Source organism: Cyrtonyx montezumae, unplaced genomic scaffold, assembly GCF_038088225.1.
Source record: "Cyrtonyx montezumae isolate F1298 unplaced genomic scaffold, pur_monq_1.0 scaffold_2, whole genome shotgun sequence".
In the NCBI taxonomy this organism is placed as follows: Eukaryota; Metazoa; Chordata; class Aves; order Galliformes; family Odontophoridae; genus Cyrtonyx; species Cyrtonyx montezumae.
The window spans coordinates 61,753,101-61,774,702 of NW_027071936.1; the positions used below are offsets into that span (position 1 = coordinate 61,753,101).

At 41.4% G+C, this 21,602-nt stretch overlaps 1 protein-coding gene across 2 annotated transcripts in view; it reads left to right on the forward strand.

Annotated features, from left to right (window-relative positions):
• The first annotated feature begins 546 nt into the window (after nucleotides 1–546).
• Nucleotides 547–21,602, forward strand: part of FAM53A (family with sequence similarity 53 member A) — a 64,607-nt gene continuing 43,551 nt past the window's right edge. Inside the window, exons 1-2 of one of the 2 annotated variants that reach the window (XM_065735906.1) lie at nucleotides 547–588; nucleotides 17,358–17,612. In XM_065735906.1, coding sequence (XP_065591978.1) covers nucleotides 17,535–17,612 — 78 coding nt within the window. In that variant the 5' untranslated portion in view covers nucleotides 547–588; nucleotides 17,358–17,534. Of the gene's footprint in view, nucleotides 589–17,304; nucleotides 17,613–21,602 lie in introns of those variants that run through there. The other variant, XM_065735905.1, reaches the window with a different exon arrangement.

Below are 21,602 nucleotides of genomic sequence, written 5' to 3' on the forward strand. Positions count from 1 at the left end.
CCAGGAGGGACCCCACGGGAGAGCAGCACCTGAGCGCGACGGGGAGCAGGCAGAGGGCAGTGTAGCCACACCGCTACGCTGCCTGAGAGGCCAGGAAGGGCCAGGAGAAAAGAAAGGACTGAAAAGCGGGTAAAGCACGGCGGTGAGGCGGACGAACCTCGAGAAGAACACCCAAGCCGCGCTCCAACCCCACAGGAGCTCCACGGCTTAGCCGAACCCATCCATCACGGCCACCACTGCGCATGCGCATGGTCCCGTCGGATGCGGGTCCTCCTTGCGGCCTCATCCGGGAACGCGATGACGTCATCGCCCCCGGGCGAGGAGAGCCAATGAGAGAAGGCGGCCGCAACGCCTCCTGGGGGCTGTAGTCTGCCGGGTCCCTCCGGCCCCGCAGCTGTACGGCTCTTGTAGGCGGGGCCAGCGCGCACCGCGGACCAATAACAGGGCGGGTGAAAGGTCGGCGGGAGGGTGCTGTAACCAATGGGAGCGCGCGGGAGCCAGGAGTGGGCGGAGCCAGTTGTGTTTTGTTCAATTGCCATTGAGGAGCCCGGTCCATATGCGGAGGGGAGGCGGCCCGGGCGGGCTCAGGTATCGTGTCCGGGTTCGGCTGCGGCAGGGAGGCCGTGGGCCGGGCGGGAGGGCAGCGGGAAGCCGGTGGAGATAGCGGCTGGGAGCTGCCGTGCGGTGGGAGCGGGGCTGAGGCCCGTTAACGGAGGCGCAGCAGCGGCTGTGTGGGGCAAGCACCCGGAGCTGCCCTTCCCCGTGGCGGTGGGGGCTGCGGGGCCGGGAGCGTGCGGCTGGAGCCGAGCCTGGCTCCGTATTCCGGGATGGAAAGCGGGGATGGCGGCAGCCCTAGCTAAGAGGAAAAAAAAAACCAACACGTATATTGTAGTAATAATTTAAAAGAGGAAAAGCACCCGAAAATCCTCACCGAGATGCTTCACGGGTTCTTTGTGCTGGGGCAGCTTTTCTCAAGGCTTTGTTCCGGTGCTTTGGATCGCCAAATGCCCCTGCAGCCTGCGTGCTGCGTCCTCTGAGAGTGGTTTCTGGGGATTTGGGGTGCCTGGAGGGGTTGTGGGGCCGGGGCTGGCGGCGGGAGGTGGCCCTCTGGGTTGGCATTGCGTCACTTCTCTCTTAGCAGGCAGCTGGAAGTTGAGTGGCTTTCTCTCTAGGTGAGGCCTTTCTCTTTAGGTACGACCCCTTGAGCGCTCAGAAAATTCCTGTGCTTTGCAGCAGCACTGTTACTTTGGGGTAAGCGGCTGCTTTCAGCCCTGAGCTCCAGGCCTGGGGCTGAGCTGAGCTCTGTTCTCCTTCGCTGTGCTTATATTAAAATTAGCTCTCGAGAACACTGATTACAAGCCTTACAGTTACGCTGCCTCTGATCTGTATCCTAACTGCTAGGAAACGTTTCCATCCAGGCCATTTTTGGCAAGATGCAGAAGGTTTCTGCACGCTGTGGGGAGCTGAAGTATTTCTGGATAGGCTTTAATTGTGAATAGGATGATTGCTTCGGGTCAGGCTTAGGAATTCTGCAGTGCAATGTCTGCTGAATGGCAGAAACTTTCCTAATGGAGCATGTGACTTGAAATCTGTGTTTATTGGAGGTGCAATGGGGATGATACAAGAATTTGCATCTTTACAACTATTATGCTTCTGAAGTGCCTGAGAGATGCATGTTCTGAGGCAGAAAATCAACATTTTAGGGCACTAAAACATGCATCCAGATCAGCTTTACACAAGGTGGTTTCCACGTGGCTAATGTAGAACTGCTCACTAAAAAATCGGTTTGCTACTCATACTCATTTATCTAGAATTTCTGGGAAGTGCTATCTGTATTGATGTCAGTTATTTTTAATGAGCCCTCAGTTTATTCAGTAACAAGGCTCTTTAGCATGTGGAAGTGCATGCTGGCTATTAGGTGTAAACTGAAAATGATCTACAAGATCCTTCCCTAATGATGCTCTTCCAGACCACCGTGTTCTGTGGCCTGTCCTCTAGCAACCTGTATGTGCCAGTGTGTAACTCATAGTTGTCTCTTAACTTGAGAATTAAAGTTAAGTAATTATAAAGAAGTAGCTTAGATTGTGCATAGTACATTTGTTTGCTCTTGAAAGCTGTTTTGTGCAGGGTACTGTGATTGGGAAGAATGAGGAGGCTGAAAGAAGAAATACCCTTATTTGCAATGTTTGTGTTAAAATCTGTGGAAGCTTAGTGCATGGCATAAAGCCGAATTTATGCAAATACAGTGGGCTGTGAAATGGAAAATTTAGTTTTCAGATTGCTTCAATTTATTGCATTGATGGCTTTATTCTGAAATGGTGTGGGGCTGATTCTTTTCTGTAAGAATTCCTTGAGAGTCTGGTAACCATTACTGTGGCTCCCTTGTTTTAGTACCGATCCCTTTTCCCTTCTCTCTCCTTTCTCCCCCTTCCTCGATTGCCTCCCCCGATCTGCATTCCTTTGTGCTAGCAGTGATGATGGCAGTTCTAGTCACCTCCTGTGGTTTGATAGATTATTCCCTTTGGAAACGTGTGTACTTAAAACTTTACAAACACGTTTCTTATTTTTTTTTGCTCCCACACTTTTTTGATGATGGCTTTGAGTTTTGTTTATAGAATTCGCCCTTTCTGCTTTTGCTTCGAGTTTTCTTAAATAGCAGTGAGAAGCCTCGTTAAACCTTTAATGGAAACTATTAGTTCTTATATTGTTGTTTACATTTCTTTTTGCATAGTTTGGAGGTGATAATATACACAGCAGTTTTGCCTTTTGGCAGTGCTGAATTCCCCTCTTCCCTGCGAGCACATGAGTTGTGTTTCTTTAGAAGAAAACTTTGCTTGAGATCTTTATTTCCATAAAGTAAACTTGGGCTATTTTTAGATTACTACATTTGTCTTCTGTTGTTCGTGTACTATGCAAGTGTAAAAGGACCTGAAATCAAGAGAATTGTCAGCTCTGTAGAATTATTATTCTCAAGTCAATCAGTTCATGAAATAATGTCATCAACAAGCTGGCAAGGAAGTCACAACTGTCAGTGTTTTGTAGTGGGCAGAAATAACTTGTGAAGGCCGTGTTTCTGTGAATTGCTAGCTCGGGGTGAGGCAGCAGGCAGGGCTGTTGCTAAATACGTTATCTGGGTTATGGCTCTTGGTTTCCTGACAGCAGTATTCTTTTATGCAAGCAGCTGAAGATCACACTTTAGAATATATGTAAAGTTTTGTTACTGTATATAAAGAAAACGTAACTGAATTGTGAAACCAAAATAATACAGCTCGCTTTGCAGTGCTTGTCTTTGTTAGATGTTATTGAAACACAGTTCATCACCTGTGCAGTGCTTATTGATGTTAGGCAGTCAGAACCCTTGCTCTTACCACTACCATAATTGCTGTGAATTTGGTTTGACAGTGTTGGCTGAGGACCTCTGGTAAATGAACCTCTGGTATTTCAGTGCACGGAAGAATACTTGGCACGTTAAGTCAGATTGCAGGCACAGAGCTTTGGGAGCATGCAGAGACCCTCACCCAGTGCTGGAGATGATGATTGCCCTTGGATGTGTGTGGGTACAGATAGAGCCAGGGGTGTGAAACCAAACTGCGTTTTGCCCAGAGCTGTCATTAGAAGTGTTTGCAAAACAGTCAGAAGTGCACCTCGTTGCAGGGAAGGCTTCTGAGATGGAAGAAAGTGACTTTTGCTGGGCTTTAAAATTGGAACCCAGCTGGTACAAGGATGGGTTGGTGGAATGACTGCAGCAGCACTGTCTGCACCTTTTGTGCTGAGGTTTGTGATTTGGGAAGACAGGACGTTGAGTTCCTCTTTACTGAAGAAAACTTGTTTCTCCTAGTCAGCTCAGGCAGTTGGCTTGCTGCTACTTCTTAATGCATTTAAAACTTATGGGTATATAGTAGATCATGATTACAATTTGGAGATTTCAGTATTACTGAAGTGAGTTAACCAGGAGCCTTTACTGTCCTAATGGGACCTCATGCAGCAGGGCTGTGGCTCCTCTTCTACTGTCACCTTCCCTTGAGCCAAGAACAGGAATAATAGGAGCTTCTGTTGGTGCTATATTAACTTCAGGTCCCTAATTTGCATCTCAAATAACATTGTGAACAGCTTTAATGCCTTTGAGGGGTTTGGGAGGTTTTTAAAACTTGTGTGGTAAATGTGCTTTTCAGCCTAATTGGGCAGTTCTAATTATTATTATGGCATGTTTAGTACTTCTCTATGCAGTTTGTGTTGAGGTAAATGGTACTAAATTCTTCTTTCAATGCTCTGCACTTATATTACGTCTTGCTATCTTGTTTGTGGCTTTAGGTTTTGCAGTATTCCTGTCTTGCTTGGACTTCATGCAGTTACTAGTGCATACTCAAGTTCTTTATTCTACCTGTCAAAGCTTGCTCATAAAGCAAATTCTTGTCTTAAAGTTACTGCTTCCTTTGACTCCCCCTTCTTTCCCACTGACAGATGTATTCCTTTGAGGCTTCTGATTTGACCTCTTCTGTTAAGAGGGGGGGAAAACTTGAAGTAAGAAGGGAAAAAAAAACTTGCATGTCATTTGAACCTGTCAAACCTTGTAGCTTTATCAACTTCCACACTCCAGAAGTCATGTGCAGAATGTGAAAAAGGCTGGTGTGTTTGGAGTCCACTATGATGTAGGGTGCAAATCCCACATGAAATAGTGGGAATCTCATTGGCTGAATGGCTCTGGAACAGAGCTCTTTTTGCTTATTTATCAGTCTTAGTATTAGTGGGAAATAATTACTTGTTATGTACTGCTTGGAATGGAGCACAGTGCTGTGTAAGCATGCCCTAAGACTACTGCTGTACTTAACAGCATCATTTGTTTCACAATATTTAGTGAGGAGAAGGAGGTAATGAAAACAGCATTTGTTAAGTAGCTGATCTCTGAACTGGCTGAACATGGTATATATTTCATTTAGCAGGGAAGGAGTGGGTACCTAGAACCTCATCTTTGCTTTTTTTAGCGTACAGTTTGAAGTAAAACTAAGTTACTACTTGATGAATTTGAGAAATATGGGTAACTTTGGGGCTAAACTGAAGTGCTGTGGCTTTGTGTAAGGCCCTGGAAGGGTTAGAAGAGGATACTTCTGTCCTTGAAACATGGGCATGAAGCTTAAGCCCAGGCTGCTCACCTCTTTAAAAGTGGTATTTCACTTGAGCTTAGCTAGGTGTGTGCTTGATTACCACAGCTTCTTCTATTAGCACTGCATCCTGACCAAGCTTGTCTGCTTCAGTGTTTGAATAAGAAATCACTGAAATCTACAGGGTGAGACAGGCTACTTTTGCACTAACTCCACTCATTTTTGTAAATCTGTTCAGAAGGATGACCTTTAAATCTGATTTGTATCTGGAGAGATATTTATACTACCAGAACTATTACAGAGGAGGAAAAATACGTAGTATGTTGTGTTGCATGCTTCCTAGGTATCTTATTTGTGCTTAAGTTCTTAGTTCATTTTTCCCCAGTTGAATGACTTCGAGTTGCACTTTCAGTGTGAACATATAACGTATTTCGGGCACAGACTTCCTCTGATTAGCTGTAGCTAATGCTGACTGCTTCAGCTTCATATCTTCAAGATTCTGTATCTGTCAGATTTTATTTTGGCGTATTTGGCTTACATGTGTGCATGTGCTCTGGTGAGGATGCTCTGTGACACCACTGTGGAAGCTGTTGTTTCACTGGAATGCTGCTTCTTGGTTGTCAGAAGACATCTGATTCTGTAATCTGTTGGTCAGAGCAGGATACCAAGGTTGCCTTGAGATATAATTGTACTTGGTTTATTTCTGCATGAGCAGAGTATGGAGCAGGTATGACTTCTGTTGCCATACCCCATAGGCATCTGGACAAGAAAACACTAAGCTAGGAATTGTTGCCTTCTGAAAAATATAAAGACTGACTTTGAGTTCATTCAAAATAAGAAGTATCTAGTTGGATGATGAGTAAAGACACTGCAATAGCTTGGAATTGAGGTAGTCCCCCAGAATGAATGAAAAGGATGTGGGTTGGTTGTGAACCTTATGGTCAGCTGTATCGTGCATCTAATGTGATTCATGAAGTTTGACCAGCTCTGCTTTTTCCCCAGTTCAGCATTTTGCTTGTCCTTGGCATTAAAACTCATTTTGAATACAGAGCTAGACACGTTCCTTTCTGCAGTGCAAGCTTACAGTCTAATCCCATGGGCATGAGGGACAGCTATTCTTATCCCTGTAGTAATCTTTTAAAAATATTTGAACTGCTTTTTTGCCGTCTTCCTGTTTTCTTGTGTTTTGTCTCTCCACATCTTCTTTGCCCCTCCTTTCTCAGCCTTGTGATGATTTTGGACTATGTAAAGTCAGTGTATGCATATCTTCATGGGAGGTCGTGTTGTTTTCAGCTCTAATTGTTCTTTTTATTTTTTTGTAACCCCTAAAAGTTAGTTTGCATTGGTCTTCAAGTGTGGCGTTTGAAGGCCAACTTTGTATTTTAGCTGAGATCTTCCTGTGCTGATTGGGTTAGGGCTGTTTCATGTTTGTTCTTGTTTATGCATCTCCAAACGTTTGACTTTCCTACAAGAGCTTAACCCTAGTTTCAAGGTCATCTTGCTGCTCCACTGCTGCCAGCAGCTTTCTGTTGAGGCCCTCACCTTGCTGTTTGCTTGGTTAATGCTGCCTGAGCACACCTTTCATGGTTAGAATTCTATCTGATATCACTTAGAATAGTTTTCCACTGTGTCAGAGTTGTGCAGGATTTCAATTGTCCTGCAGTTCATTTTACTGTTCTGCTTCTCGTCCTAAGGTTGCTCTGTCTTCCATCGTTTGTTACTGAGAATTGAGTGAATTGAACTGGATTCCTGCTAGGTGTGTTGTCTTGTGCACCACAGATAACTCCTCTATAGGTATAGTTATCCAACAAGAACTGCTCTCACTGCCTTTACTTGCTTGCCAGCATCAGAAGTCATAGAACTTGACTATGACCTCAGTGGCTTTGCTCCTGTCCCTAAGTCCCGTGCTGGGATGCCAAAGTGAACGTGGTTGGGTGCTGCTCACCTCCTCATTACTTTTTAGTGTTTAAAGCTGAGATTAAGGGCACCAGTGATGTGAATCTGACTCTTTAATTTTGAAGGCACAAACGGGTTGAAGGGAAACTTCTGAAATTGATATCCAGAACTTTTAAGCGTTCTATTGGTGCCTGGACTCAAACTTGTCATATAACAGCCTGGTGAAATCCTAACTAAATTGATGTAAGGAATCTTGAACTTTCCAGTCAAGAGTTCCTGCAAGCCCCATCTCTGTTCGAGTTGCTTGACACAGTTCTGGAGATACTTTTCATCGTTGTTCTTCCAACCTCTATCTCTGTATACACTCATCTCTGCTTTCCATCAGTTTCCTCAGTTGTTCTCTAATGGCACTATGCAGGATCTGCTTGTATCTAGCTGTTGATCCTCATCACCCAGATGAAGTCAAGTACAGTTTTAATGTTGTTGGCTACAAACTGTAATAATTTCTTGTAACCATTTCTTTCCATTGTGTGCTCCAAGGAGACAGGCATCTATCCTTGGCTATCATGCTGCAGTCGTAAACTCAGAGGAGGCTTAAAAATTCTGGTAATCCTTTTCTAGAAACGTTTAATGTTGGTCTGTAAAATCCTAGCTGAGAGCACTTTAGTGGCTTCCTCTGACCTCTGCTGTGTTTCCAAATGTAAGGCAGCATCTCTTGGAACTGAGCAGTTAAACTGCATGGATAATGAAATGTATATTACAGAATCACAGGGGTTGGAGGGGACCTCAGCAGATCAAGTCCAATCTCCTGCTAAAACAGGTTCTTTACAATAGGTCTCACAAGTAGGTGTCCAGATGTAGAAACTGATTAAATGTCATTTTTCTGACTTAGTAAGATGAGCATAATACTTGAGCTGCTCCTGGGTTGAAAGTGAGATTCAATTGAATGTACCTTGTTAGTCAAAGTCTTTATTAGTTAAGACTGTGTTAAATAAATTGGATTAATTGAGAAGCTTCAAAACAGCATTTTGAATAACTTAATTGAGAATAATATACAGCTCTAATGATCTTGAATGCCCTAAGAGCAGTGCTTCCAACAGGACTGCAGGACTAGTGAGAGAAGGCCAGGGTGGCTGGGACCCTCTGTTCCCTGCACCCCATTTCTTGCTTGAGCAGCATCAAATAACACCAAACCAGTTTCTAAGTTCTGAACTAAGTGAACTGTTAAACCGAACCCAACTGAAGCAAATGCTTTTTGCACCTGTAGAGTAGGCTAGCAGCTGTCAGAAGCTTGTTTATCACTGAAGTACTCTTTGGGTTCAGGTGCTCAGTTGTTAACTTCCCCTGAATGCGGTGGCTTGGTGCTTCAGGACTGCAGCAGAAAACGTACTGTTGCTCTTTACAGGCTATGGCATGTTTAACCTTTGCTAGAGTGAAGATGCCAGAATCTCAGATGTAATCTCAGAGGCTCATTTTGGAGTGTGTTTAGATAAAGCACACTGTTATCAGTATTGAAAGATTTCATTTGAAATCTTTCGTTCGGAAGCCTGAGAGTCTTCAAGTGAGGAGCTGAAAGGACAAGCATGCATCTCTCTTGCTGTTGACTCTTATCTGAATAAAATCTTTACTGTTTTGTCCTTCAACTTGGTTACTTGGAGCTGATCTTGTCAGAATGCAGTTATCTGTGAGCATAATTGCCTAAGTGGGGAGGATGCAGATTTTTTGTCTAAACACTCATGGTCCTATTCTCTCCTGCACTGTTTCTGTCTGCAGATGTACATGCATGACTTGCTAGTCAAGCAGTTTACCTGCCACCATTTAAAGCCTCAGCCTTATGTCCCGATCAGCAAAGATTAAAAACAAAAGACTTTCTCCATCGCAACTTTAACTTCTTGTCAGACATCTTTGGGGCTCAGATAAAACTGCGCTATATTATCTGAAGCACAATCTGCTCAGTGCTCTTCTGTGCTCTTTTGAGGAGATGGTATAGCAGAAACCACTCAAACCACTGTGTGCCCATCTGTAGCTTACTTTCTTTTAAGTTTTGAGTTTTATATAGAAATATACAAACAAATGCTAAGTAAAACAATTACAAAATGATCTTCTGGGTAGTTAACTTCTTAGAGATTGAAACTTTCCTAAACTGGGTGCAACCCTGTGTGTCCTCAGGGAAACGCTGCTCTTAATATGGAGAATTAGGGCAGTAAGGCTGGGGGAGTGTACTTGGTGTTATTACAGGCACTGAGGTATTTACTGAACACTGCTAAGCTCTTGACTTCTAAATTTAGCAGTGTCTTTAATTCACCAGCTGTACTATTTATTGAAAAAATATTTCATCTGCCATAGGTTCCTTGTGTTTAAGTTTCATGCCTGCACACAGGCTGATGTTTGGGAGACTTCCCTGTGTGCAGATTATATAGTGTGTTAGATCTCAGAAATGCCACCAACTAGCATCTTAGCACAAATGTTTTTCACCTGGCTTGATGCCTACAGCACTTCACACTTGGAATCACAAAAACAAACTTACTACTAGTGCTTTTTATTCTAAATGAGCCAGCCAGATGTCTGAAACTTTTCAGAATGAACCTGAAGGCAAACAGGAGGAGGCTTAATGGCTGTACCTGGGAAGCAGGATGTACAGGGGGAATTGGTCTAATCCTTTAGCACCAAGCCCATAGAGTTTGGCAGCACAGCACTGTTGCTGGTTTCACAGGGGTCAGGGTGTTTGACAGTGACAGTGTTTACTGCACACAGGAGTTAGGGGTCAGTGCTATGTGCTTTTCAGGCCTGACTGTTAAAGCCTGTGTGACTTCTCATTTTAAGTGCAATCACTAAGGGAAAGTAGGTGATGCTATTGCTTATCTTCAAATTTCCCCCTGCCTTTTCTCTAATTGGACTGAGGCAAATATCCCTGTAGTAGAGCTGCTTCATCTTTGCACACTTCACAGCCTTAGAGTAACATAATATCTTTTGGGTCTTGTAGAAAGTGAATAATTTGCTTTAGTGGGAATATGGCAGTTTTAGGTTGGTGGTATTTCTCTGTACTCAAACATTCCCTGTATAAATTACTTCAGTGAATGTGAATTTTGTATGTCACTAAATATAAAAAATGATGATGATCCATTGGTTTTTAAATAAGATATTTTCTAAGCACTGTGTGTAGAGGGAAACTTGAAGTCTTCAGTCTGTCAGTGGTGTCATAGATGACAAGCAGTACTCTTACGTGATGATAGCCTGTGAGATTTTGGTCAGAACTATTTAAATGGGCTAGAGTACCTAGTTTGAGCTAGGCTAGTCTTGAAAGAATGACCGTTAGCACACTTTGTAACTACAGCTAAAGCTTGGAGTCTGTGTGTAAAAAGCCTCAGTAGAACAGACTTGTACTCCTCAACTCTGTACAAACATATTTCTGTGCTTTCTGCAGTCATGCTGAGGAGAGAGGAGGAAGAGACCAGGCTCCCACGTTGTGGAGAGATGACTGTTCATAAGCTAATGCTGATAGCTAACCCTGAACACAGGAGATATTTATATCCTTTGGCAAAATTAATGAAATCCTTGCCTGTGATTTAAATAGTGGTAGATTATTTTAGGAAGGAACACTAGTAACAAAAGTATCTCGATACAGGATGAGACACAAGACACAGCTCATCTGTTCTCCTGTCTGACAAAGTTACTTCAGGAGATGCAGGATCACTTGTCTGTGCTGTGAATGTTAACTTTTCCACAAGTCTGAAAAATGGGTTGAGACTTCATATCGATGCAAGCTGGCAATAACAAAAGCTTTCACCTTTGGTGCTGGGTTGAGCTCTTCACTTTAAATTTCCGTGGTGATACGTTACCTATTTAGATACAACCTGGGAAAAGTCTCATGAGCTTATTTCACCACTGCTTCCATCGTTTCGAGAAATATATTTCATAACATCCCCTATTTTCACCCGTCCTTCTGCTTTCTGGAAGGAGACTTTCTTCCTAATATAAAAATGAACCCAAACCACCTGAGAGATTAAGGATGGTATTCCTTATAACAGTTCATTCCGTAAAAGATTAAAATGTTCCATTTTTCTAAATTCAGATTTTATGAAAACAGGTTTCAGTCTTTGTTCTCTATGTATTTTTCAGCCAAGCCTGGTGGATTCTGTATTTGAAGGAAAACGTCTATACTAAAGTATCACCTTTAAGCTCTTTCCAGCACATCATCTGGCTGTGAATTTTGCAAACTGGAAACCAGCACCTTCAGCCAGGATATTCTTTTTAGTTTAATTCTGGTTCTTCTGCTTGCAGATTTCTCCATCTCACATGGGAGGTTTTGGACAAGGTCTGCTTTTTCAATCAGAAAACTGAGTACTTCTTGTTCCCTTTGAGTCCAGAGGGTTTGCCAAAACGTGTTGCATTTTTAGGAATAGTCTAAAGGCTGTGTTTGATGGTTGAGGCTTTGCTCCTTTCTCATAGAGCTTCTGCATCTGAAATGTAGGGGTTACGTGTATGAAGGAATGTATAGGATGCTGTCATTGTTAAGAGTTCATATTTTGTCAGAGCTGTCTCGGTGACCAGATGGTGCTGGAATAGTGATGTTTTGGGGTCAAAATGTAGGGAAATTCAGAGCTCCATTGCCATTTTTCTGTATTTGAGGCATGGGGATCTTCTATTTGTTCTCTTCTATTGCTGGAGGCGATAACAACCCAAATCCTATTTTTTTCAGCCTTCAGCATGGTGAAATATGGTCCTGTTTGCACAGTAGGTGAGGTATGTTCTTATGTGGACTGTTTTGAGCTCTTTATATTGCTTATGCTTCCTGGATTGGTGGAATATCTAAGCAACTTGATTCTAGTGTCCATCAGTTAATATAAAAGATGCCTTCCAGCATTTTTCTTGTCTCTTTTTCTTTCGGTTTTCTGCTGGAGTTGTGGCAACCATAATCCGGGCTGGGACACCTCATAACGTTGAAGCTTTCTTCTAATAAAAACTGGCTTATGGAAGAATTGTATGGAGAAAGCTTGAGTGATTCTGTAGCTCAAGAAATACCTTTCCAGTCTTTAAAACTCTCTCAATTGCAGATGTTGGAACTAGCTTCTCTGGCTTTGTTTTGAGTTACGGCATATATGGAGGGGGGGGTTGTTGAGCCTTGCTTTTTGTGTTGCATCTCAGCTCTTCAGGGGGGAGAACTACTGTTTAAATGGGATTTGTTAGGCGGCTGTGAAGCTGTGGTTATTAACCATGCTTTCTTCACCCTGTTTGGATCAGAAACTTTGTTGTTCTGATGCAGTATATTTTTCTATGTGCAGAGAGCCTTGGAAAACATTAGCGTAACAGATTGCTAGTTAAGTGCAAGGAGGGGACTCCTAATGTATAACACATGGGACTGCCTACTTTTGATACCTATCTCATGAAGCACTGAATAGTGGCAGGAGACTTTATGACTAAAGCTCCAGTTTAGGCTTGATGTGGAATTTTGGAATGCTTCAGAATAACCACTCTGCAGATTAGTGCTAAAAAGCACTGAAAGTCCAAATAATTTCCTTAAAATGCATGCTATTGATAACCTTTCTGGGCTAGAAGTTAGTAATAATAGACTTATGTTACAAGGAATGCTTAGCCTCCCTGTGAACTTCTTAGCACTGTGGTAAATAGCGTGTTTTATAAGCAGAATGTTCTCCTTCCACTGGGAAGCTGGAATTGTGCATTGTGCAAAGCTAGATTCTTTCAGATGTCATAAAGTATTAGTTTTGGACTTCCAAAAAATCTTAACAAAAAAACCTACCCCATTCCTGGTCTTCTAGTTGTGCTTGAAGCAAGGCAAAGTTTGGATGGGATGGACAACGCTTTAAAAGTTTATTGGTTTTGCATGGTGTTTCTATTTTGACATGTGTCCTGGTCGCTGCGGAAAATGCCAAGGGGCAAAAATCAAAGCATCTTTCATCCGAAGTCTAGTAGCAAAATGATCTAGATCTGGAGTTAGTACTGCTGGAGTGATTAGCTGCTTTGGCTTGCTGAAGCAGAGATAATATTTTAAAGGACCTACTTATCCGAATTGGAATTTTGACTCTAGCTAATCCTTTTCTTCTGCTGGGAGCTGGCTAAGTATGTCTTTATGGGATTGTTGGTAATGAGGGCTCTGTGTAGTTAGCTGAGCAAAGAGGAGGAAATATAATACGAAGGAATAAAAGGGAACAACCTTCAGTGTTCTCAGTGAGCAGTATTAGTCCCATAGGCAGAATTGTGGAATTACAATCATCAGAAACACCTACGTTAGAGTTATGGGGAAATGATCTTAAATCTTGTGATCTCTTCTTCTTCATCCAAGATGGAGCTTCAGGGGCAGAGGAGAAATAGTTAGAAGTGTTTGAAACAAATGTAAATTTTCCCAGCAAGAGTGCTGTTGCTGGAACATTGTGTCCTGCAGGATGCAGAGGAGTAGGAGTGTGTTGGAAATGAATCTGGCTGCCTTACTCTCTAGGAGCCAAGAAGAGATTTTTGAATTGGCTTTATGTTCTTCATCAAGACTTTTCATCACTTTGAAAGCAAGTTGTCAAATGAGATGAGCCTCTGGCATCTTACTGGTGAGGAGGTTCCATATTTTTAGTAGTCTTCCCAAAAAAAGACCTTAATGACATCACTGAAAAGATGCAGGATTTCTGACATGAGCACTTTTCTCTCTCCTCCCTTACTTTTGGCTGAGATGTTGTAAGGCATTGCTGTATTTGTGGCTATATTTTTTAAGAAATAAGACTCTTCATTAGTAGTGGTATACAGATACAACAATAGCACCTCTTTCTTTAGTACTGTAGAAGTAGAAACCTGTACTCAAATGTCAGGATATTTGTTGTACAACAGAAATTTAAATTTGGAAGTGATGGTGAGACTGATATCCATCGCAGCGTGTTCTCAGTTGGTGAGGAATGTTAGCTTTGGCTTGCTGTTGTGTTTGGAGTTTGGTGGGGTTTTTTGTATCCCATTTGTTATTCCTTTTCATTAGTCTGTCTTTCAGCAATCAAAATAGCTTCTTTACCCCCACCTCCCAGTTTATGGAGATCCTAGCAAGATTAAGTCTCTCTCAGCACACAGGCTCTAATATCTTTTGTTATGCATGTTTATCTTGGATAGCTCAGCTTTCTCCTTAGTCAGGATTCATAAAGGATGGTGTGCGAAGGGGAAGATGGCCCTAATCTTTTAAGACCTCACCAAACGTGGGTCTCCAAGAGCTATTGCTATCTTAAGGTTTGGAGATCTCAGCAACTGAGCAAGGCAAGTTCAGGCGGACTATGGAGTCTTGGTGACAGTAGAGGTGTGTATCTTTGGGATAAGCTTGTGGCTTCCGTAGGACATGTGGTTGCAATGGTAGGCAGAACTTAGTTTTGTGGAGCTCTGCTGTGAGGCTGCTGAAGCAATGCAAATGCAGCAGGATCTGTCCTAATAAAGAATGGCTGAAGTGTTCCTGTGTCTGAAAATCCAATTAGTTCGAAGCACCTGTGAGTAAGAGGGGCATTCAGCTTGATGGGAGCGAAGGGTGATAGGAAAAGAAAGTCACTTGCCTTGAAACAACTCTGAAACAAACAAATTAGGGAGAAGTACATAAAGAGATGAACATTTATGTGGGTCTGTTAAGCATGTACTGCAGTAGAGGATCTTGACAAACAGAAACTAATAAAAAAGTGAAAATACCATGAGGAGTTCTTGTAGCTTGTGGAACTTCTTTTTAGGAGGCATTGAGAGCCAAGGTCTTGTAAGATGTGAAAATTCTGTATTATGAACATATTAGTGAAGCCAGGGAAGCTTGGAGTGACCTGTAGAAACCTCCTGTTTTCCAATGGCAAGGATGAGAGAAGTAATTCCTTGTAGAGTGAGAGTAGCTCAGCTCGTGGCAGCTAGGACTTCTGTCACTGAGGAGGTACTGATGCTGCAGGGCTGATTGCAGCTAGCTGCTTGCTGCTGGGTTTCGGTAGCATAGGAGTATGAACTGGGAAAGAGGAGCTAGGCATGTTTCACCTTGCTTTGGAAGGGGGCTTGGGGGATCTAATTCCTAATCACAGGAGAATCTGCTTGGCAGATTGTGGGAGTGGATTACTTGTGGGTGAGGCAAGTCTGTGATGGGAGATAAAGTATGCTGAAGGAGGATGAGGGAATTCCCTTCCAAAGCATCCTTCTGATCTAAACTCAATCTTTGTGCTTGTTCTGAGAAATGGGCTTCGCTGATGGGAGGAGCAGCAGAACTTTTTTTCATGTCTCATCTTAAATAAATACTGCTGATGGCTGCTGCCAGTGTGAGAAACACTTTTGGAATTTCCAATTTGCTTGTGGTACCAAATTGATTGGGGTTGTGTGTGGTTAGAGAGTGCTTCGAAGGCTGCAACTCAAGTGTTACTCTCAACATCAGGTGAGATTTAAATGGATAATCATTGATTCAGAATCAGTTTGATTCTGGAAGTGTTGTGTGCCTCCATTGTCTTCATATATAACTGAACGTATTGGTCTGTTAACTAAAAATTAATGTCCTTTTTTTTCTTATTCTACTTTGCACTGTTCACACTTAAAACTTTTACAGTAAAGCATTTGCAGATTAGAGGACTAAGCAAAATACAAGTATGTTATATAGTTAACTGATTACGGATTAAAACCTTGCTCCTCCTCTGTTTTTCATAACTTTATTGGATTTGCCTTCTTCTATTTCTGGGGGGAAAAAACCTCAGAAGCCTGAAGCTTAGTGATTAAGCACCTGCTGAACTTTTCAGCTGTTTCTTAATAGTAGCCTCTTAGCTACAGAAATCTTAATCCTCAGAATAATCTGAAAGTCTTTGTGCTGGTTACTAGGTTCTTTGTTTTCACAATAGTTTTAGGTTGTATATGGGATGACTTATGCCATCCAGTCAGTTTTTCACTTGTATTCTTATCTAGATCTAGTTCCAACTTTGCCAGGTTTAGAAGGGAGGTAAAAGTCCCTTTGTGTTACGGTACACTTGATCATGCCACTTCAGATAATACTGTGTTCACATTTGCCCTTAAACTTGCTTACTATTTCATGAATCACACCTTCCATGGCAGATACTTTGAAAAGGGTTTATGTAATTTTTACCAGTGAGCGTATGAACGCTTTTGCTGTTTGATTCTGTGTAATTTCAGAACAAGAAATGGTAAATGTTTCAAAGCTTTCGGTGCTTTCCTGGAAGATAGAGCGCACTCAGTAAAATGTCTCCACATGTCCAGATGCCTGGGTAGCATTATATATTGATGTAAGCATTGCCTTGTTGCAAATAAAACTAGACAGAAGGATGGGGACGAATGACGGTTGGAAGTTAGGATTTTCAGCAGCTCTCTGGCTAATTAGGAGACAAAATGGATGTCTGTGGAGGTGAAATAGTGTATGGCCAGCTTATGAAATCATGTTTAAGCTAAGAAATAGACAACAGGTTTCAAAGGTAGTTACAGAATGCAATTAATACCATAAAGTTTTAGAAGTCATAGAATATACTCAGCAGTTCTTAGGTTATAAAAGCAAGAATGCTGTTAGTGCATGTCAGTAGTGGATCATCAGCAGGAGTTTAGTAAGGATGTTTTGGTTTAACATGGTAAGGCAAAGGCAAAAGTCCCTTGGAAGTAGTGTGGAGAAACTGTGATTACTATTGATGCAAATTTGCTTTTGGAAACTGGAAGCTGATTTGAGAACTGTGGTGAACTTAAATGACTTCGTGATAGAAGAAGGAAAGTAATCACGTTTTGCTCTGCGAACCGTTGAGCATTGAGATGAAATCAAGGGAAAGAAGGTCACTTGCTGTAGTATAACCAACCAATTTAGAGTGTCGGAAAAGTGAGGAATGATCTGCAGCAATTAAAGGTTACTGATACAGAGGGAAGAGAGCTAGGGAGCCTATGATTCCATGTTTAGGAGTGGAGGCAGAGAGCAAACCCACTGCTCTTGCTATGAGTGACTGCTCACAGAACATAAACATCTGAGCTTTTGTCAGTGATGTTTTTACGTGTATGGTTATCTCTCCTGCTTACTAGGTTATGATCTGATGTTTGCTGACAGACAGCAGTTATGTAGTCTTCAAAAAAAACAACAAAAGCCACAGGAATGCATTAGAAGAAGCTGAGGGTTTGGAAAGTGGTTAGAGCACTTGAGCTACCTACTGTTCACTCATCTTTTAAGAAGGGTTCAGTGATGAAACAAAATGGTATAACTGTTGCTGAACATACAGCAGTATGGTAAGTAGCTGTGTTTCATAGGCTGTTAGTATACATAGCTAAATTTTCAGTGTAGTAGTTTAAATGTGGGACGTGATCATGTCTTGTCCAAACAAGTCATGTTATTGCATACATCATAATTAGTAGTGTCATAATGTTTCTGATTTCTTCCTTTTTCTGTCTCAGTTTTACAGAAAGGCAGACATGAGACACTGACAGCTTTTGGAAATAAACTTTGGCAATAAGATGGAAGCATAAATCTCAAGACTTTAAACCAAAACAGAAATGGCTTGTGATTATTGAAACGAGACACCTAAGAGCCTCCAACACTTCTGTGTAAGCAGTAGAAAAGGAACGACTACAATGGTAACACTAATAACAGAAAAGCTGCAGAACCAGAGCTTGGATGATCTGACGTGTAAAACATACAATATTAATCTGGTAAGGATTTATCAAAATAATGTGTAAATATGAAGTACAAAGTAGTCAAAGGTAATTCAAAGCTGTATTCAGGAGTGTAGAGGAGCCTGTTAGGACTGCTTTGTCATGTGGATTGAGGTTCTAAGGAGGAAAACAATGCAAATTCTATGTGTGGTTGATTTAAGGGGATGGTTTCTTATTGCAATTATCTTTTAACCTTCCATTTTCACTAAGTAGCTAAAAGCCTGTATATTAATGACAAAAAAGAAACATCAAGGTTTCTCAGTATTCCTTTTTTCCCCAAATGAAACTTCAGTTACTGGTATCTGAAACTTTATGTTCTATGTGCTGGATATCTGACAAAGCTGTTATAAATTTCAGTAGCTACTTGTTGGTAGCTATCAGCATGAGGGAAAAGAAGATAACCATCTACTGAACACAGCTGAAATGAAAGTAAGATTTGTGACTGTCAGCTCATTGGTCTTCCCTAGATTCTTGCTTTATCAGTGTGGCTGGTGCACTTGGAAAAGTTCTGTACTACTTACTGTTTTACTGCTGGTATAATTTGAGGGCCTGTGGGCAGTTCAGACATGGTATTCAGACTATAAGGAATCCATTCTCTTCACATCTGATTTGTGGGATTAAATTTCACGCTAGAGAGAGTTTAAGAAAAGGTGTGTATTAGTCTTCTGTTAATCTTGGGTGTCCACTTGACATCATACTATGCTTATAATGGAAAGCAGCGTAGCACTGCAGCAGCTTTGTTTTCATTGACCTTAATTGCAATTCTAGAGATCGTACTATAGGGTACTAATGGAATGGGGGGGGGGGGGTGAATTAATGACTAAATATCAAATTATTGTTCAACTCTGATCTGTTATTTAAATACTAAGTAATGCAAGCATTGAACCTGAGGCATGTTCAGTTACTTTAACAGTAAGATGACTTCCTGTGTTGTAACCTGTACTTCAATAACTGAACAGCTTCCTTACTTACTTCACAAGTGCAAACCTGGCGAGCCACAGGCAGTGGAGATTGTGCATAAATATCTGTAATTCCTATACGTGAAGTACTTGACTCCTCCACATTGCAAAGCAATCAGGTGTTTTGTGCACACGTGAAGCCTCATTTAAAAAAAAAAGTCTAGTAGTATGCTCTAATCTCAGCATTTATTTTTAAACTTGAACAGGCCCCTTTAGAGGTCTCCTAATAATCTGCATAGCTTTGAATCTCTACCTGAAATATGTGCAGTTCTTGAAAGGCATATGTAAAACTTTGGAAACAGGATATCTCAAAATAGGAATACTTAGCTTGCATTTATTTCAGCTAGCATGTTGAAGCACTTGGGGATAGGCATTTTGTAGCTTTTATCATGAACTCGTGATCTTGTGTCAATTCTAGTCAAACTGTAGGGCTAGATGTGGGTAAGTGATGACCTGTAATTAATAGCAGTGATTCTAAAATGCAGTGGGCAGCTTGTAATTCATAGTTTGAGCCACTGAAGTTTGCAGAGCTTTAGAAATTGAGACATCATTTTACTGAGGGTCACTGTAGCTTTTGGACCAGGAACTTGGTAGAGCAGAGGAAGATGTACTGCTGTTTTTAGACTGCATGGATTTTATACAGGAATAATTTTACATTATGATTTCAATACTCTCCTGTTGTTTTCTTATTCTTTTACTTATCTGTCAAAGTAAAACAGGGAGTGTAGTACTAGAGTGGAAATGAAAAATGACAAATGATGTCTTGGCAGTACATAAATTTCCTTCCTTCTCACTTTTAAACCATCAAGTAATTGGTTCTGTAATGCTCTGGTCCTTGAAGGAAAATGGATTCTGAGGCCAGGGATAGGTTCTGTCTATGCACAATGGCAGCTTGAAGTGTGGAAATAATGGGGTGAGATATAGAAATGAAGAATAAGCAAGTGGGAGGAAAAGGTACACAACTAGGGTTGCTCCCTAAGTAAAGGGATTCATAATATTCAGGAAGCCATCACTTACTAAAACTTGAACCTGATAATGATCAACGTACTTTTTTTTTTTCACTAGTAAAGGTTATTAAATTTTAGTAAGGCAGAAGGCTGAGTTATAGTGGGGGGAGTTGAATCAGCTGTAGTATATTTTGTAGACTTTTTGGTAAGATGATCATCTAGATTGCTGCTCTTAATAGAAGAAACAATTCCTAAATAGTCTTACCTGCCCTTTTCTTCACATGTGCTGGCACAAGTTTGTGGGACCATACAGTGAATCATCTCATGAGCTGACAGGGTCACAGCAAACTTCTCTTGCTTGGCTTAATGTTAAGTCTTAATGGTTTCATGATCCTGCTCACAGTGCAACTGCATAACTGTGTGTCTTGGCATTAGTAGATAAAATAGCTGGGGAAGAGAGGAAATACTGCTTTATGCTGACTTGAAATGACCCTAAAGCAAAATCTAGAATTGAACCTTCTGAGCCTACTAGGATACCTTCAAGCACTTAGCGTCTAGTTGTCTCTGAGACCTTTAAATACACCCAGAAGACTTCAGGCCTTTTTAATCGTGGACTTGGGATTGGAGAAACTGTTCAGAAGCTAGTCCTGTTTTAAGTTTTCCTAAGCGATATTTTTTGACCTCTGAGTTGGACTGCAGTTTCAAGCGAGCACAAGTTCAAGTTGGTCACCTTAGATAACAGGGAAATGTATCTGCTGAAATACCTACCTGATGATGAGCCCATGTAGCAATGTGGAATAAGCTTTTTAGAAAGCTTTTAACTTCCTTTACTCGTGCTCCTCAATTGCTTTTTTTCCTCTAAATATTCTGTTAAGATTCTTTTTTTTTTTTTTTACAGTTTTTGCTTTTTCCTCTCTATTCCTGGAGGAATTACTTCATTGGTGGGGATTTTGTGGGTAACTGATCTGAAGTTGTTACAGCTTGAGCTGATATAACTCAGTGGATTTATTGTCTCTCGGCAATATGAAGAACATGAAAATGATTCTGCAGAGAGCTAAATATCAAGAAGGAGCCAGTAAGACTACTTTGACTTGGGTGAAAATGAGGAGTGTGCTTTGAAGGAGGGGGTTGTTTCATTAGAACATGTCCTTATTCACCCTCTTCAGGGTGATTTCTCATGCTCTGGCATGGCTCTCTTCCCTTATGTTTTTGTGGGAAGATAAGGGTACTGTTGCAGGTGAATTTTCATTATGAGTTTAGTCTTTGGAAGAGAAGAATTATCTTCTAGCTGTATAGAATATTTTACTAGTTCATGCAGGGAATAAGAACTTGCCTTTTCCAAGTATCCACCTGTCTGAAAAACCATGTGTATTCACTGAGTAGGGGAAAAAAGGAAAGCACTACAGGTCATAAGTTAAGGCTACAGAAGGAAAAGGAATTGTGCTTTGAAAGCCTTATGGCTACCATTGTTTATGAAGATAACGTACATAGGCTATAATACACTTCTTCATTTGTGGAACCTGTGCAGTGACAAAGTATATTTCTTTACTGTTGCCTAAGTCTGTTGTAGTATATAATTTGTAGCTTCTCTTGTTTTCAGTTAACCAACATAGTAAATTTCCAGGCTACTTTAACACATTTGATCAGTCTGTGCTCAGTTACAGTTGCAGAGTCTTGTGCTGCACCTGCTGTTGTGGGAGTTGAAAGTTGATTGTTTTTCCTGCTCCAGATGCAGGAAGAGAGATCCTGGTTAGGTTGTTATCCTGAACTTTTAGCTTGAAGTAGAACGCTGTCTGAGTTGGTTGGCTGGCTATCTCAGTGGTGAGATGTTCTGCAAGCATAGTATGACTTTCATGAGTTAGCATCGTTTTGAAGTCAAGAGTTGGTCTGTATTTATTTGAACATACATATAGTGAATCTTACTCAAGTCTTGAGGGGTTTTCTTCCATGTTCTGGGTAAGCTTGTATCTTTGATCTTTGCAAACCAGTAGTAGCTTCTATGTGAAGTCAGGGAGTGTGAGATGCAAGACTTCAAAGGCCTCATGTTCCAAGAAGGAATTACCAGCATCTCCGTCAGCTGT